The sequence below is a fragment of the Pseudophryne corroboree genome, chromosome 2 (genome assembly GCF_028390025.1).
Source record: "Pseudophryne corroboree isolate aPseCor3 chromosome 2, aPseCor3.hap2, whole genome shotgun sequence".
NCBI lineage: Eukaryota > Metazoa > Chordata > Amphibia > Anura > Myobatrachidae > Pseudophryne > Pseudophryne corroboree.
The window spans coordinates 931,911,293-931,928,282 of record NC_086445.1 but is presented as its reverse complement, the minus strand read 5'-3'; the positions used below and the strand labels follow the sequence as shown (position 1 = coordinate 931,928,282).

Genomic DNA, 16,990 nt, shown 5'->3' with positions numbered 1-16,990 from the left:
TGATACACCCCAGGATACCACGGCACACAATTTGAGAACCACAGCTGTAGCAGTCTATGAGCTTCTTTCAGCATCGGTTCCCTCCCAGCGCATGCACAGACGGACTCCCGGGTCATGAACCCTGAAATTTATGACCTGGGAGCACCACCTAATTTTTTGGAATATATTTATATACATATAGCTAATGGGCCCTACAGACACGGCGATAAGCCGCCGAGCTGCCCGACCGCCAATACGTCAGACTGGCGACCCGGCGGCGGGGGGGGGCAGTGACGGGGGGAGTGAAATTTCTTCACTCCCCCCGTCACCCGGCTCCATAGCAATGCAGGCAAATATGGACGAGATCGTCCATATTGATCTGCATGCACAGGCGACGGGGCACCAGCGATGAACGATCGCGGGGCCGTGCATCGTTCATCGCTGGTGCCTCCATACTGAAAGATATGAACGGTATCTCGTTCATTAATGGCATTAAGGGCCCTACACATATAAAGATCCGCAGCCAAGCTGCCCGACAGCGGATATGGCCGACGGGCGACCGGGCGGCGCGGGGGGGGGGGGCAGTGACAGGGGGAGTGAAGTTTCTTCACTCCCCCGTCACCCGGCTACATTGAAGTGCAGGCAAATATGGACGAGATCGTCCATATTGGCCTGCATGCACAGCCGACGGGGCACCAGCAATGAACGAGCGCGGGGCCGCGCATCGTTCATCGCTGGTGCCTCCACACTGCATGATATGAACGTTATCTTGTTCAATAATGAACGAGATCGTTCATATCTCTGAAGAATATCGGCCAGTGTGTAGGGCCTTTAAGATCCATTAGTTAAGTAGCAAAAATTCCAGTTGGGTTGGGGGTGTGGTCTCTTTGGAATTAAGAAAACACAATGGAGTTTTGCTGGGACACTTTAACACTACTGCATGTTAATTCCGCTCGAAACTAATATTGCAATTATTCAGCACGTAACTAATATTGTAAATTACATGATAATAGCAATAGCATAAGTTTATAAAACTGTTAAATTGCTACTGTGGCAGGCAAATCACTGGAGTCCTGCTGCCACAGCTGCCATTGCTACTGCCACACTCACTCCACAGCAAGTGTTTCAGTCACAGTGGCCGCGCCGCAGCACGTACTAATGACCAGCAGGGGGAGCGCGCTTTCTGTTGTCTACTATCCCGGAAGTGATCCCGAGCTACCGGCTCCCAGGTTGCTCTGCGTTTCCGGCACCTCACCTCCCTGTCTCACCCCGTGTCCACAGCCACCGCAGGGACGGATTAGATATGGCCGCCTCCAAGCCCGTGGAGCCGCAAGGCGGGCCCGGGATTCCCCACTGGAAGCTGGCCCTGGCCGTGGGGGCCCCACTGCTCCTGGGAGCCGGAGCCCTGTATCTGTGGAGCAGGCACAAGTCTACGAAGAGGGACAACCAGAGGAGAACGCCGGAGGGGCGGGCCAGCCCGGTGCCCAGCGGGGGTAGCAAAAACCCGGACTCTAACCCGCCGCAGGAGATGGTGAGAATCGGGGAGGGCGCATAGGAGATATGGAGCTCAGGGTGTGGTAATGGAGCACCCAGAGAATGAGTGGTGAGGGCGGTGACCTGTCTCACATGTGCCTCTCATATACCTCACCTGTGCCTCACAATGTACCCCTCACGTGCCACTTATGTCCTTCTCCTATATCTCACATGTCCCTTCACCTGTGCCTCACGTATACCACACATGTCTCCTCACCTGTGCATAACGTGTTCCACTTATGGCCATCTCACATGTGTCACTCATGTCGTCCTATACCTCACCTGTCTCTTCACCTGTGCCTCATGTATACCACACGTCTCCTCACCTGTGCATAACGTGTGCCACTTGTGTCCATTTCGTATACATCGCATGTGGCTCTCATGTCTTTCACCTATACCTCGTGTGTACCCTCACATGTACTATTCATATACACCCCCCCCCCCTTCGGCATGTCCCTATACAATATTCTAATGGAACAGCAGCTATATGTGGTACTATAGCAGGGACGTGTGATAATATATAATATATTTGATACAAGTAGGGGATCGGGATGTCAGACAGCAGGCTGAAGGGGTTTTGTCTTTCACATTCCTGCATTAGAAGAAATTGACACACTAAAATACAGTGTTGGAAGTAGTTAAGATTTTATGGAGCTATGGCCTTACAAATGGTTCTGTAGAATCCAGGAATCCCATGTGACACAGAAGGCAGGTATAGTACCTTGTACAGGAATCCCAGGTGACACAGAAGGCAGGCATCGTACCTTGTACAAGTGTTATTATTGGGGAGTATAATTCCACATCATGACGGTGGCTGTATGCCGCACTTACAGTACCGCCGTACTCGCAGAATGTGCGACACTAGAATGAGTTGTGAATTTGGCTGCTGTTTCCAGTGTTTACACGCCACTGCAATGGCAAGCCTCTTAGTCTTTTCATTGTAACTGTTACTTAGGGATACCTCTAGAAATGTGGGAGCATCTCATGGCTCTGCAGTATCTTGTACATTTATGTAACGGGTCTGATTCCTTTGGGTGGTCGCAGTCATTTTAGGAAATATACAAATGATAGGGGCAGCGTATCTAAATAGAGCATTTAGAAGATGCGTAGAGACATGATTTATGGACAATTCCACCATATGAGTAGGTTTGACTCCTAATGGACATATTAATTATAGTAGGTAGAAGCTGGCCGGCATGTTTGGCTTAGGAATAGTTGTAGGTTTATTTTTGTGTCAAGCACATTTTTGCTTTTACTAAACCTGCAGCTTTAAAAGCAAGTATCTTAGATTGTGGCTGCTGCTGGAAGCCTATCTGTTTTTATTCCAGTACCGGTATTATGGGGAAACAAAAGGAGTTGGCGTCATTATATCTTAAGTATGGGATATAGTCTGAGGGCATTGGGTCTGAAATGCCGGTGGTCCGTTTACTGACCGTGGCATCTCGATGGTGGGAGTCCCAACAGGAGAAAGGTAAGTATACTTACCTTTCCCCAATGCCTCCATACACGCAGCCTAAACCTCCCCCCCCCCCCCCCCCTTCCTACAGCCTGGGCTATACATACATTCCCATTTGTCATTGTGTAGGGTCGCTGCACGAATAGCAGGGGAAGATGGTACAATAATATCTTGGTGTCTCTGATATGAGCTTCCCTCTTTATTTTTGTGGAATTGTGCTCAAGAGTTTAATAGGAGTGTGTTGAGTGTAAAGTGTGACTAGTGTACTAGTGATGCGTTGGGTATGGGTTCCCGGCGGTCAGCATAACAACGCCAGAATGCCGGCAATGGGGTGAGCGGTAACAGAACCCTTGTGGACTCGCTGTTCTCACCACACGTTCTATTCTCACTCTATGGGTGTTGTGGAATTCCAGCTATCGGCATTATCAGCGGTCGGTATTCCGGCGTCTGTATCATGACTGCCGGCAATGTAACCGTATCCTGGAGTAATGTATCAGTTTGTGTTGGTGGAAAGGTCCCAGTCGGATGTGTTGTAGTAGAGTACTCGATAATAGAATGATGTTAAGGAAAATAATTTAAGGGGTTGAAAAAAATAGTAAATTAAATGCCCCCCATCCATCTTATATGTAAATTAAATCCCCCTTAATGATTTCCCTTTTTAATGCTTTTACAACAGGGCAATGTATATACAGTATATAGCCATACAATAATAAATGTCCGCTATGTAAATACATTTTTATACACCAATTAGAAATTAATACTACCCCTTTAACCACTTAACGGACGATTCCCCCCCCCCCCCCCCAAAAAAAGCGCTCCGAAATTGTTGTTTTTTTTGTGAGTGAATTAGGTGAAGAATATGAATTTAACCTTATACAAAATTATTTTAGTTAAATGAAATAATTATTTTTTTAAAATATTTAAAAAATAAAAAAAAGTCTTAAACATCGGAATATCGGTCGGTAACCTCGGAACATCTTTAACATCGTGACGTTACTTTTTACCCCCAAGACAGCTGCCAGGCACACAGGGGAGGTCTTTTGACATCAGGGGCAGGAGGAAGGTCTGTGGGATGCACTCTCACTATACACGTCAACAACTATTCCCTTTAGTAACCTATTAGCGAGCGAAGCGAGGCCGCAGGGGTAAATTTAGGATCCCGTGTTCTGACCATGCCCCTCCCCCATCTTGTCGCAGGTCACGTGGTAGTGACGGCTGAGGTTTTTTAGTCTTGTAGAATTTAACCTTCACCCTTTGATATGGGAAACTAAAGCTTATTAAATGTACCCCCTAGTGGTTACTATTGAGAATTGTGCCTTTATATCAGGGGTGGGGAACCTTTTTTCTACCAAGGGCCATTTGGATATTTATAAAGTCCTTCAGGGGCCATACAAAAATTATCAACTTAAAAATTAACCTGCCAGCCAGTAGTTATGCCCCTTAGTGGTACTGGGTGCTCTTGATTGGCTCACGAACCAGCGGTTGGTTTGGGATCGTACCCGCCGCTGCCGTCGGACATAGCTGTGCTCTCCTCCTTGCCCTGACAGCTGAGACACGCCGTTGCTGGACGGAGGGGCGGCATGTCTCACTGACCTACAGCAGCGGGTGGGCCAGAACAACGGCTTTGCGGGCCGTATGCGGCCCGCGAGCCGGAGGTTCCCCACCCCTGCCTTATATGATGGAGTGGCCCATATTAGAATATGATCATATTCACTTACGGGTAATGTGCCGCCGAGCATCACCGTTATCCTCTGCTGTGCACATATTGGCCAATTATAATACTGTTGACGTTGCACGTTTCCCTGCACACATCTATATGGTGTAGGTTGAAGTTGAAGTGTGGATGGGGGCTGTTCCACAATGGCACTGTTAAATTTAATTTTGTCCCTCTAATCCAGTGTAATCCCTTTTTGGTTTATATCTATCTAGTTTATTGTTCAAATACCTCCTCTCCTTAAATCTCTATTTAGAAGTGAAGACCTACTGGGGGCGATTCAGTTTTTTTTTTTTAGGTACTGGCCACTATATGGCGCTCAACAACAGCAATTCAGTTGCTCTGCCATTTGGGTGTGATCCCTGCCGGCGCCAGAATTTCTGCTTGCAGCTTCCTGAGGTGGCAAGCAGAAATATGCGAAGTGTCTCGTTTGTGCGCCTAAATGGGATGTTTTGCATTGTTTTGTGCCCTCGATCTGTCTAAAATGACCGTAGATCGTGGAGCGCAATTCTAGTTTTTTTTTTTTTTTTTTTCCGCTGTGATCGCGCCCAAAAAGGTCGGCTTTAGCTGTGTAAAGCCGCTAAACCCGACCAAAGTGCTGGGCACTATCGCAAAAAGTTTTGTTTGGTGCCCAAATGGGTCCTGGGGAATGCGAGCTGAAATGCAGGCGCTGGCATTAAATTGCTTTATTGGGCAACATCTAGTGGCTGCTGGTGCGTGCCACAATTGAATTCCGCCAAAATTCTCTACCTTCTAGTTTACATTTGTTCATGAGGTGGGGTGTGGTTTTGTTGTCATTTGTATTTTGTCTTAGAGGCGTTTTGCACTACTCTGATACACTGTTAAATGTCAGTGAAGCACTGTCCAATAGACTTTGGTTTTAAAGAAAACCACAGCCAAATGCTTTTTAGGGATGGAATTCACTAGTTTCTCTGACGTCCTAGTGGATGCTGGGGACTCCGTCAGGACCATGGGGAATAGCGGCTCCGCAGGAGACAGGGCACAAAAGTAAAAGCTTTAGGATCAGGTGGTGTGCACTGGCTCCTCCCCCTATGACCCTCCTCCAAGCCTCAGTTAGATTTTTGTGCCCGGCCGAGAAGGGTGCAATCTAGGTGGCTCTCCTAAAGAGCTGCTTAGAGTAAAAGTTTTGTTAGGTTTTTTATTTTCAGTGAGTCCTGCTGGCAACAGGCTCACTGCATCGAGGGACTTAGGGGAGAGAAGTGAACTCACCTGCGTGCAGGATGGATTGGCTTCTTAGGCTACTGGACACCATTAGCTCCAGAGGGAGTCGGAACACAGGTCTCACCCTGGGGTTCGTCCCGGAGCCGCGCCGCCGACCCCCTTGCAGATGCCGAAAAGTGAAGAGGTCCAGAAACCGGCGGCAGAATACTTTTCAGTCTTCATAAGGTAGCGCACAGCACTGCAGCTGTGCGCCATTGTTGTCAGCACACTTCATAGCAGCGGTCACTGAGGGGGCAGGGCGCTGGGGGGGGCGCCCTGGGCAGCAATGATAGTACCTTATTCTGGCTAAAAATACATCTCACATAGCCCCTGGGGGCTATATGGATGTATTTAACCCCTGCCAGGTCTCAGAAAAACGGGAGAAGAAGCCCGCCGAAAAGGGGGCGGGGCCTATTCTCCTCAGCACACAGCGCCATTTTCCCTCACAGAAATGCTGGTGGGAAGGCTCCCAGGCTCTCCCCTGCACTGCACTACAGAAACAGGGTTAAAACAGAGAGGGGGGGCACTTATTTGGCGATATGACTATATATATATTAAAATGCTATAAGGGAAAAACACTTATATAAAGGTTGTCCCTGTATAATTATAGCGTTTTTGGTGTGTGCTGGCAAACTCTCCCTCTGTCTCCCCAAAGGGCTAGTGGGGTCCTGTCCTCTATCAGAGCATTCCCTGTGTGTGTACTGTGTGTCAGTACGTGTGTGTCGACATGTATGAGGACGATGTTGGTGAGGAGGCGGAGCAATTGCCTGTAATGGTGATGTCACTCTCTAGGGAGTCGACACCGGAAGGGATGGCTTATTTAAGGAATTACGTGATAATGTCAACACGCTGCAAGGTCGGTTGACGACATGAGACGGCCGGCAAACCAATTAGTATCTGTCCAGGCGTCTCAAACACCGTCAGGGGCGTTAAAACGTCCTTTTACCTCAGTCGGTCGACACAGACACAGACACGGACACTGACTCCAGTGTCGACGGTGAAGAAACAAACGTATTTTCCTTTAGGGCCACACGTTACTTGTTAAGGGCAATGAAGGAGGTGTTACATATTTCTGATACTACAAGTACCACAAAAAAGGGTATTATGTGGAGTGTGAAAAAACTACCTGTAGTTTTTCCTGAATCAGATAAATTAAATGAAGTGTGTGATGATGCGTGGGTTTCCCCCGATAGAAAATTATTGGCGGTATACCCTTTCCCGCCAGAAGTTAGGGCGCGTTGGGAAACACCCCTTAGGGTGGATAAGGCGCTCACACGCTTATCAAAACAAGTGGCGGTACCGTCTCCAGATAGGGCCGCCCTCAAGGAGCCAGCTGATAGGAGGCTGGAAAATATCCTAAAAAGTATATACACACATACTGGTGTTATACTGCGACCAGCGATCGCCTCAGCCTGGATGTGCAGCGCTGGGGTGGCTTGGTCGGATTCCCTGACTGAAAATATTGATACCCTTGACAGGGACAGTATTTTATTGACTATAGAGCATTTAAAGGATGCATTTCTATATATGCGAGATGCACAGAGGGATATTTGCACTCTGGCATCAAGAGTAAGTGCGATGTCCATATCTGCCAGAAGTTGTTTATGGACACGACAGTGGTCAGGTGATGCAGATTCCAAACGGCACATGGAAGTATTGCTGTATAAAGGAGAAAAAGACAACGTCTTTTCAGCCTCAGTCCTTTCGTCCCCATAAGGGCAAGCGGGCAAAAGGCCAGTCATATCTGCCATGGGATAGAGGAAAGGGAAGAAGACTGCAGCAGGCAGCCCATTCCCAGAAACAGAAGCCCTCCACCGCTTCTGCCAAGTCCTCAGCATGACGCTGGGGCCGTACAAGCGGACTCAGGTGCGGTGGGGGGGGTCGTCTCAAGAGTTTCAGCACGCAGTGGGCTCACTCGCAAGTGGACCCCTGGATCCTACAAGTAGTATCCCAGGGGTACAGATTGGAAATTCGAGACGTCTCCCCCTCGCAGGTTCCTGAAGTCTGCTTTACCAACGTCTCCCTCCGACAGGGAGGCAGTAGTGGAAACAATTCACAAGCTGTATTCCCAGCAGGTGATAATCAAAGTACCCCTCCTACAACAAGGAAAGGGGTATTATTCCACACTATATTGTGGTACTGAAGCCAGACGGCTCGGTGAGACCTATTCTAAATCTGAAATAGTTGAACACTTACATACAAAGGTTCAAATCAAGATGGAGTCACTCAGAGCAGTGATAGCGAACCAGGAAGAAGGGGACTATATGGTGTCCCGGGACATCAGGGATGCTTACCTCCATGTCCCAATTTGCCCTTCTCACCAAGGGTACCTCAGGTTCGTGGTACAGAACTGTCACTATCAGTTTCAGACGCTGCCGGTTGGATTGTCCACGGCACCCCGGGTCCTTACCAAGGTAATGGCCGAAATGATGATTCTTCTTCAAAGAAAATGGACGATCTCCTGATAGGGGCAAGGTCCAGAGAACAGTTGGAGGTCGGAGTAGCACTATCTCAAGTAGTTCTACGACCGCACGGGTGGATTCTAAATATTCCAAAACCGCAGCTGTTTCCGACGACACGTCTGCTGTTCCTAGGGATGATTCTGGACACAGTCCAGAAAAAGGTGTTTCTCCCGGAGAAGAAAGCCAGGGAGTTATCCGAGCTAGTCAGGAACCTCCTAAAACCAGGAAAAGTGTCAGTGCATCATTGCACAAGGGTCCTGGGAAAAATGGTGGCTTCTTACGAAGCGATTCCATTCGGTAGATTTCACGCAAGAACTTTTCAGTGGGATCTGCTGGACGAATGGTCCGGATCGCATCTTCAGATGCATCAGCGGATAACCCTGTCTCCAAGGACAAGGGTGTTTCTTCTGCGGTGGCTGCAGAGTGCTCATCTACTAAAGGGCCGCAGATTCGGCATTCAGGACTGGGTCCTGGTGACCACGGATGCCAGCCTGAGAGGCTGGGGAGCAGTCACACAGGAAAATTTTTTCCAGGGAGTGTGATCAAGTCTGGAGACTTCTCTCCACATAAATATACTGGAGCTAAGGGCAATTTACAATGTTCTAAGCTTAGCAAGACCTCTGCTTCAAGGTCAGCCGGTATTGATCCAGTGGGACAACATCACGGCAGTCGCCCACGTAAACAGACAGGGCGGCACAAGAAGCAGGAGGGCAATGGCAGAAACTGCAAGGATTCTTCGCTGGGCGAAAAATCATGTGATAGCACTGTCAGCAGTGTTCATTCCGGGAGTGGACAACTGGGAAGCAGACTTCCTCAGCAGGCACGACCTCCACCCGGGAGAGTGGGGACTTCATCGGGAAGTATTCCACATGATTGTGAACCGTTGGGAAAGACCAAAGGTGGACATGATGGCGTCCCGCCTGAACAAAAAACTGGACAGGTATTGCGCCAGGTCAAGAGACCCTCAAGCAATATCTGTGGACGTTCTGGTAACACCGTGGGTGTACCAGTCGGTGTATGTGTTCCCTCCTCTGCTTCTCATAACCAAGGTACTGAGAATTATAAGACGTAGAGGAGTAAGAACTATACTCGTGGCTCCGGATTGGCCAAGAAGGACGTGGCACCCGGAACTTCAAGAAATGCTCACAGAGGACTCATGGCCTCTGCCGCTAAGAAGGGACTTGCTTCAGCAAGTACCAGGTCTGTTCCAAGACTTACCGCGGCTGCGTTTGACGGCATGGCGGTGGAACGCCAGATCCTAAGGGAAAAAGGCATTCCGGAAGAGGTCATTCCTACCCTGGTCAAAGCCAGGTAGGAGGTGACCGCAAAACATTATCACCACATGTGGCGAAAATATGTTGCGTGGTGTGAGGCCAGGAAGGCCCCACGAAGAAATTTCAACTCGGTCGATTCCTGCATTTCCTGCAAACAGGAGTGTCTATGGGCCTCAAATTGGGGTCCATTAAGGTTCAAATTTCGGCCCTGTCAATTTTCTTCCAGAAAGAATTGGCTTCAGTTCCTGAAGTCCAGAAGTTTGTCAAGGGAGTATTGCATATACAACCCCCTTTTTGTGCCTCCAGTGGCACTGTGGGATCTCAACGTAGTTCTGGGATTCCTCAAATCACATTTTAAACCGCTCAAATCTGTGGATTTGAAATATCTCACATGAAAAGTGACCATGCTGTTGGCCCTGGCCTCGGCCAGGCGAGTGTCAGAATTGGCGGCTTTGTCTCACAAAAGCCATATCTGATTGTCCATTCGGACAGGGCAGAGCTGCGGACTCGTCCCCAGTTTCTTCCTAAGGTGGTGTCAGCGTTTCATCTGAACCAGCTTATTGTGGTACCTGCGGCTACTAGGGACTTGGAGGACTCCAAGTTGCTAGATGTTGTCAGGGCCCTGAAAATATAGGTTTCCAGGACGGCTGGAGTCAGGAAAACTGACTCGCTGTTATCCTGTATGCACCCAACAAACTGGGTGCTCTTGCTTCTAAGCAGACGATTGCTCGTTGGATTTGTAGCACATTTCAACTTGCACATTCTGTGGCAGGCCTGCCACAGCCTAAATCTGTCAAGGCCCATTCCACAAGGAAGGTGGGCTCATCCTGGGCGGCTGCCCGAGGGGTCTCGGCATTACAACTCTGCCGAGCAGCTACGTGGTCGGGGGAGAACACGTTTGTAAAATTCTACAAATTTGATACTCTGGCTAAAGATGACCTGGAGTTCTCTCATTCGGTGCTGCAGAGTCATCCGCACTCTCCCGCCCGTTTGGGAGCTTTGGTATAATCCCCATGGTCCTGACGGAGTCCCCAGCATCCACTAGGACGTCAGAGAAAATAAGATTTTACTTACCGATAAATCTATTTCTCGTAGTCCGTAGTGGATGCTGGGCGCCCATCCCAAGTGCGGATTGTCTGCAATACTTGTACATAGTTATTGTTACAAAAATCGGGTTATTATTGTTGTGAGCCATCTTTTCAGAGGCTCCGCTGTTATCATGCTGTTAACTGGGTTCAGATCACAGGTTGTACAGTGTGATTGGTGTGGCTGGTATGAGTCTTACCCGGGATTCAAAATCCTTCCTTATTGTGTACGCTCGTCCGGGCACAGTATCCTAACTGAGGCTTGGAGGAGGGTCATAGGGGGAGGAGCCAGTGCACACCACCTGATCCTAAAGCTTTTACTTTTGTGCCCTGTCTCCTGCGGAGCCGCTATTCCCCATGGTCCTGACGGAGTCCCCAGCATCCACTACGGACTACGAGAAATAGATTTATCGGTAAGTAAAATCTTATTTTTTGGGGGCGCGATAAGTAATGGGTGCACCGCAAAGCTATTCAATTGTTTTGCTGATACGGCTCGACTGTCTTAAGATACGTAAGGCAGTTGAGCCGTGTCTGGAAAACAATTGCGCTTGTCGGCTCAAATGCATCAGGTTTAGATGTGTAAAAAGGCTAAATCCGTGCAGTGTCCTGGTTGGCACAACCAAACAGCTGAGTTTTCACAAATACCTGCTACCTCCTCAGGAGCCTGTGAGCAGAAATCAAGCAGTCATGCCTGATTGCAGACAGTTGAATACGTACGGGCACCCAAACAACAATTGAATTACCCCATTAAGTTTCTGCTTACTAGCATGAAAACTGGAACATGAATAATCTTTGATGTTCCCTAATTTTTCTTTTACAAACAATTTTTTTTAAACCTTAAGGCCGATATCCTGTTATCTAACTAGATTGCTTAAAAATTAAGCACACATCGCTCTATGTGTAGGGTGCCGGCGACAGCAATGCGCGTTCCCACGCATTGCTATCGCCGGCTCTAGATGTGGCATGCATGCCAAATCTAGTCGGGTCACTCACTTTACCACTTTACTTTAGCACTCACTTTACCACCACCCCCTTAACCCCCTGCTCAGTACACATAGCGCTGAGCGGGGGGAGAGATGTGTGCTGCGTGGTCTGTGATAGATCGCTTAGAACACATCTCACGTGTGTACCCCCCATTACTGTGTTGTCATTTTGTGACCTTGGACAGGTCAGTAGATATCATGGGTTGATAAGAATGGACAGTGCGGCTCCGGCCATAGGTTTGAAATGTGTCACAGGGCAACTAGCAAATCTATTCATGCATTCTCACTAGCTCTCTGTCTGTATCTCTGATATTTATTGTGTAATTGTAGAGTTCAGATTGGGTTATGACATTACTGTCATCATTCATAACTTTTTATAGAGTTTATCTAAATGTATATGTAATAACGTGGATATTTCAGCAGAGATGCAATGCTTATGTCAGATTTCCGTATGATTGCTCAACCTAAACTCAAACACTATCCCTCTGTACTCCAATTCTGTTTGTTCTGTTCTGTCTGAGTATTTTAACTCCTAAAAAGGACTATTAGAAGAGATCATTGATTAATACTGAATGGGTTCATGTCAGGTTATGGCCATATTGATGCGTTTGGTTTTTAATTCAGTGCAGCACTGCCATCTCAGATCAACAAATAGGGGTTGTATGCGTTGACTTATACACCATTCATTTGAATGAATGGAAAAAAGCTTGTTTAAATTTTGCATTGGTAGGGACAGATTAATGCTTTATACAGTCAGTGAGAAGGTGAAGTGCAGCAGAATGTTCTTGCCCAGCCATAACGTCATTTTAGGGAATGTTCAGTGCTGCGTTTATTCTCCCGCTCAAGGTAAAACCCTCTATGTAGGGCTTGTTTTCCTTATTTTGGGGAAAATATAATTGGGCCTAATACTTCTGTGTGAAATAGCAGTCAGATTACCTAATATAGGACATCATTTTGATTTGTGAGTTGAGAAATGGGAATGGCACTTCATCTATGCCTGTCAGCCAAGCATGACCACAGATGTGCTTGTTTATGTGCATGCAGCCAATGTGCTGAACCCATTGATCCAACTGCAGACAGCACGATCTTACGGAGTCTCCAAAGTGCAAGATATAGATTAATGGCTTTTGCTACTTAGGGTTTGGAGAGTATCCAACCAGTGCACCCACCGAATTAATTATTTTCCCACCAGCTAAGAGTAGTTACCAACCTGATATCTCTATAACTGTTGACAATGCAACTATCCACCCCACCCCACAAGCTCGTTGCCTAGGTGTCACCCTTGACTCTGAACTGTCCTTTGTTCCACACATTCAATCTGTCTCTAAATCATGTTACATGCACCTTAAAAACATATCCAAAATACGCCCTTATCTTACACAAGACACTGCAAAAACTCTAATCCATGCACTCATCATCTCCCGCATTGATTATTGTAATAGTCTCCTTACTGGTCTTCCCAAACATAGGCTATCACCACTTCAATCCATTTTAAATGCAGCTGCGAGGCTAATCTTCCTCGCCAGACGTTCTTCATCTGCTGATCCGCTCTGTCAGTCCCTCCATTGGTTACCGGTATTCTACCGTGTCAAATATAAAATACTTTTACTTACATACAAGGCTATTAACCAAACTGCACCATCATACATCTCCTCACTCATCTCAAAATATCTCCCTACCAGACCTCTCCGCTCTGCACAAGATCTGCGTCTCTCATCCACATGTATTACCTGTTCCCACTCAAAATTACAGGACTTTACCCGGGCTTCACCCACTCTGTGGAATGCACTCCCACGCACAATAAGACTCTCCTCTAGTCTCCAAACCTTTAAACGTTCTCTGAAAACTCATCTCTTCAGACAAGCCTACCAAATTTCAGACCCACACACATAACCTTCACAGCTTCCCTATCAAGTTACATCCCCTCTGTACAGTCCACATAAACTCACATTTTGTCTTCCAACATTGCTGGGTGATCATATCATATAAGAACCTAGCAACCTGGGGAACCATTATGTGACAGGTAGCATCTATCCTTGTGTATCAATGCCTATTTCCCTATAGATTGTAAGCTTGCGAGCAGGGACTTCCTACCTCTGTCTGTCTGTCTGTCTTTGCCCAGTTTTGTTCTATAATTGTTGTTCTAATTGTAAAGCGCAACGGAATATGCTGCGCTATATAAGAAACTGCTAATAAATAAATAAATAAATAAATAGTGTATAAGACTCTGCATAATAGAGTCTCTAAAGGGCCCTACAGACATGCCGATCCGCCGCCGAGCTACCCGACGGTGGATACGGCCGACGGCCGACCCGGCGGCGGGGGGGCAGTGACGGGGGGAGTGAAGTTTCTTCACTCCCCCCGTCACCCGGCTCCATAGAACTGCAGGCAAATATGGACGAGATCGTCCATATTGGCCTGCATGTACAGCCGATGGGGGACCAGCGATGAACGAGCGCGGGGCCGCGCATTGTTCATCGCTGGAGCCTCCACACTGAAAGATATGAACGAGTTCTCGTTCATTTATGAATGAGATCGTTCATATCTTTCAAACAAATCGGCATGTGTGTAGGGCCTATAAGGCCAAGGTAATTTAAGGAGAACATACCACTTTCCAGCCATTTGCACATGTTCAAAAAAGTGGCCTACAAATTCCCTGACTTAAGGGCCCTACTCACTGGCCGACCCGCCGCCGAGCTGCCCGACGGCGGATACGGCCGACGAGCGACCCGGCGGCAGGGGGGCAGTGACGGGGGGAGTGAAGTTTCTTCACTCCCCCCGTCACGCGGCTGCATTGAAGTGCAGGCAAATATGGACGAGATCGTCCATATTGGCCTGCATGCACAGCCGACGGGGGACCAGCGATGAACGAGCGCGGGGCCGCGCATCGTTCATCGCTGGAGTCTCCACACTGAAAGATATGAACGAGTTCTCGTTCATTTATGAACGAGATCGTTCATATCTTTCAGAAAATCGGCCAGTGTGTAGGGCCTATTAGGCTGAGATTCAGGCAGCATGCAAGGTTATGCAGAACATGACCTGCATGTGCTCCTGAAGCAGAGAAGCTGTATGAATGCTACTCTTAATCAGTACCAGGTCTGAAGGAAATCATTTGAGGTCAAAAGAGCACATAACAAATCAGAATACTGTATTGATTTTAGTAGATCTAAATCACAAAAAGCGTTTCTTCTGGAGCCCTTTAATAATTGTAATGGACATTTCTGGAGACAGATGGCATACTCTCAGAATAGCTTCAGGGATGTAAGTGGAAGCTTCAAGCTGCAGCACTTCCAAATCTCTCTCTCTCTCCCCCCCCCCCCCCCACATCAAAAAGTAAATTAAAAAAACTGCAAATACACATATAATGCGGAACGACACACATGCTATGGGCAAATACATGACTACATGTAATGCACACTAAAGAAACAATCTGTGCATGCTATTCCTTGATTGTAACCAACCCCCCTTCTCCATAACAGTGTAAATATATAATATACATACCCTTTGACCAATAGCCTGGTATGGTCGCATCAGATGTGGCTACACCAGACTGGGATTTCCCTTAAATGGTCGCATCGGATGCGACCAGTCAGAAACACCCACTGTGCGGCTGTGGGAAGATAATCTTCCTGCAGCCGCCAATCTCGGAAGGCCCCTCTGCACCTTCAGCTACATGCCCAAATTGTCCTAGTTACTGTGGCCAGCGCGGTATTTGCAGGTGCCAGGGAAGTCTGCAGCAGCTCCCTGTGTGCCCAGCGCCTGCCCCTCTGTAGCCGCCCAAGAACATTTGATATTTTATTTAACCCCTTGCCTGGCATGGTTACCTGTGATGCAACACCAAAGCTAGGAGTCCATTGGTCGTCCACTGCCCCCTCTGTATTACCAGTTGCGTGGCTGTGTGTAATCGCTGAAATCACTGCCAGAATCGTGCCCCAGAATGCCATGCAGCCGGCGTTCTGGAGTGCACGTTGCGGGAATCACAGTGTGGGGAGGGGAACTTCGTTCCTCTCCCTGCACAATTTAGCTGATCTCTACGTGTGCAGGGTATCTGGTTGATAGATAGACAGGGGGGTTGATTCAATTCGGCAACAGATGAATAGCACCGGGAATTAGCTCCCGACGCTATTCAATTCAGCACCTAGTTACCCGCAATTGTCGGGAATTCTTCTCCCTGTCAACCTAATGTCTGTCTAACATATGATGTCTATCTATTAACTAGACACTATCTTTTATACCACACCCGTGTGCAGAAGGGTTTGGGTTTGTGTGAGGTCACCATCGACGCCGGAATCCTGCAGTTAGGTGGGGGGGGGCAAACGCAACGAAGACCCTTGCGAGCTCACTGCGCTCGCCACAGGTTCTATTCCCACTCGATGGGTGTCGTGGGAATAGCCCTGGCACAGCTATCGGCATTGTCGGCGGTCGGGATCCCGGCGTCGGTATATTAACTCCATCCCATATATATTTATATGGTACAGCAGTGAGAGATTGTTTAACAAGAATTTTTATATTTACGGTGGGACACTCCTACCTGTATATTTGTCTGTGTATAAATAAGTGCCGACCGGCGGCATAATGACTGTTCGGGATCCCGGCATCTGGTCACCTAATCGCATTCCGTGCAGAGATCATTTGCAGCAGGGATGACAGGTCATCAGTCCCCTCTGACAAATGCTCTGCATGGGGAAGGCGGGAGAGTATATGCCCATGGGGAGGGGGGGCGGTGGGTACACCTCAGTGGGGAAACTTTAACCAGTGGGGGTAGATAAAGTAAAATATTTACTTTATAGTATTAATACCACTGTATAGGTCATTGGTACGGCCTCATCTACCATACGGTGTTCATTTCTTGAGGCCATATCTTAGAAGGATATTACGGGTTGAGTCTCCCTTATCCAAAATGCTTGGGACCAGAGGTATTTTGGATATAGGATTTTTCCGTATTTTGGAATAATTGCATATTATAATGAGATATCATGGGGATGGGACCCAAGTCTAAGCACAGAATGCATTTATGTTTCATATACACCTTATACACACAGCCTGAAGGTAATTTTAGCCTATATTTTTTAAAACTTTGTGCATTAAACAAAGTGTGTGTACATTCACACAATTAATTTATGTTTCATATACACCTTATACACACAGCCTGAAGGTCATTTAATACAATATTTTTAATAACTTTGTGTATTAAACAAAGTTTGTGTACATTGAGCCATCAAAAAACAAAGGTTTCACTATCTCACTCAAAAAAGTCCGTATTTCGGAATATTCCGTATTTCG

At 47.6% G+C, this 16,990-nt stretch overlaps 1 protein-coding gene across 1 annotated transcript in view; it reads left to right on the top strand.

Annotated features, from left to right (window-relative positions):
• Positions 1-1,166: 1,166 nt before the first annotated feature.
• Positions 1,167-16,990, top strand: part of TOMM70 (translocase of outer mitochondrial membrane 70) — a 117,205-nt gene continuing 101,381 nt past the window's right edge. Inside the window, exon 1 of the mRNA XM_063956235.1 lies at positions 1,167-1,510. Coding sequence (XP_063812305.1) covers positions 1,283-1,510 — 228 coding nt within the window. The 5' untranslated portion in view covers positions 1,167-1,282. The remainder of the gene's footprint in view (positions 1,511-16,990) is intronic.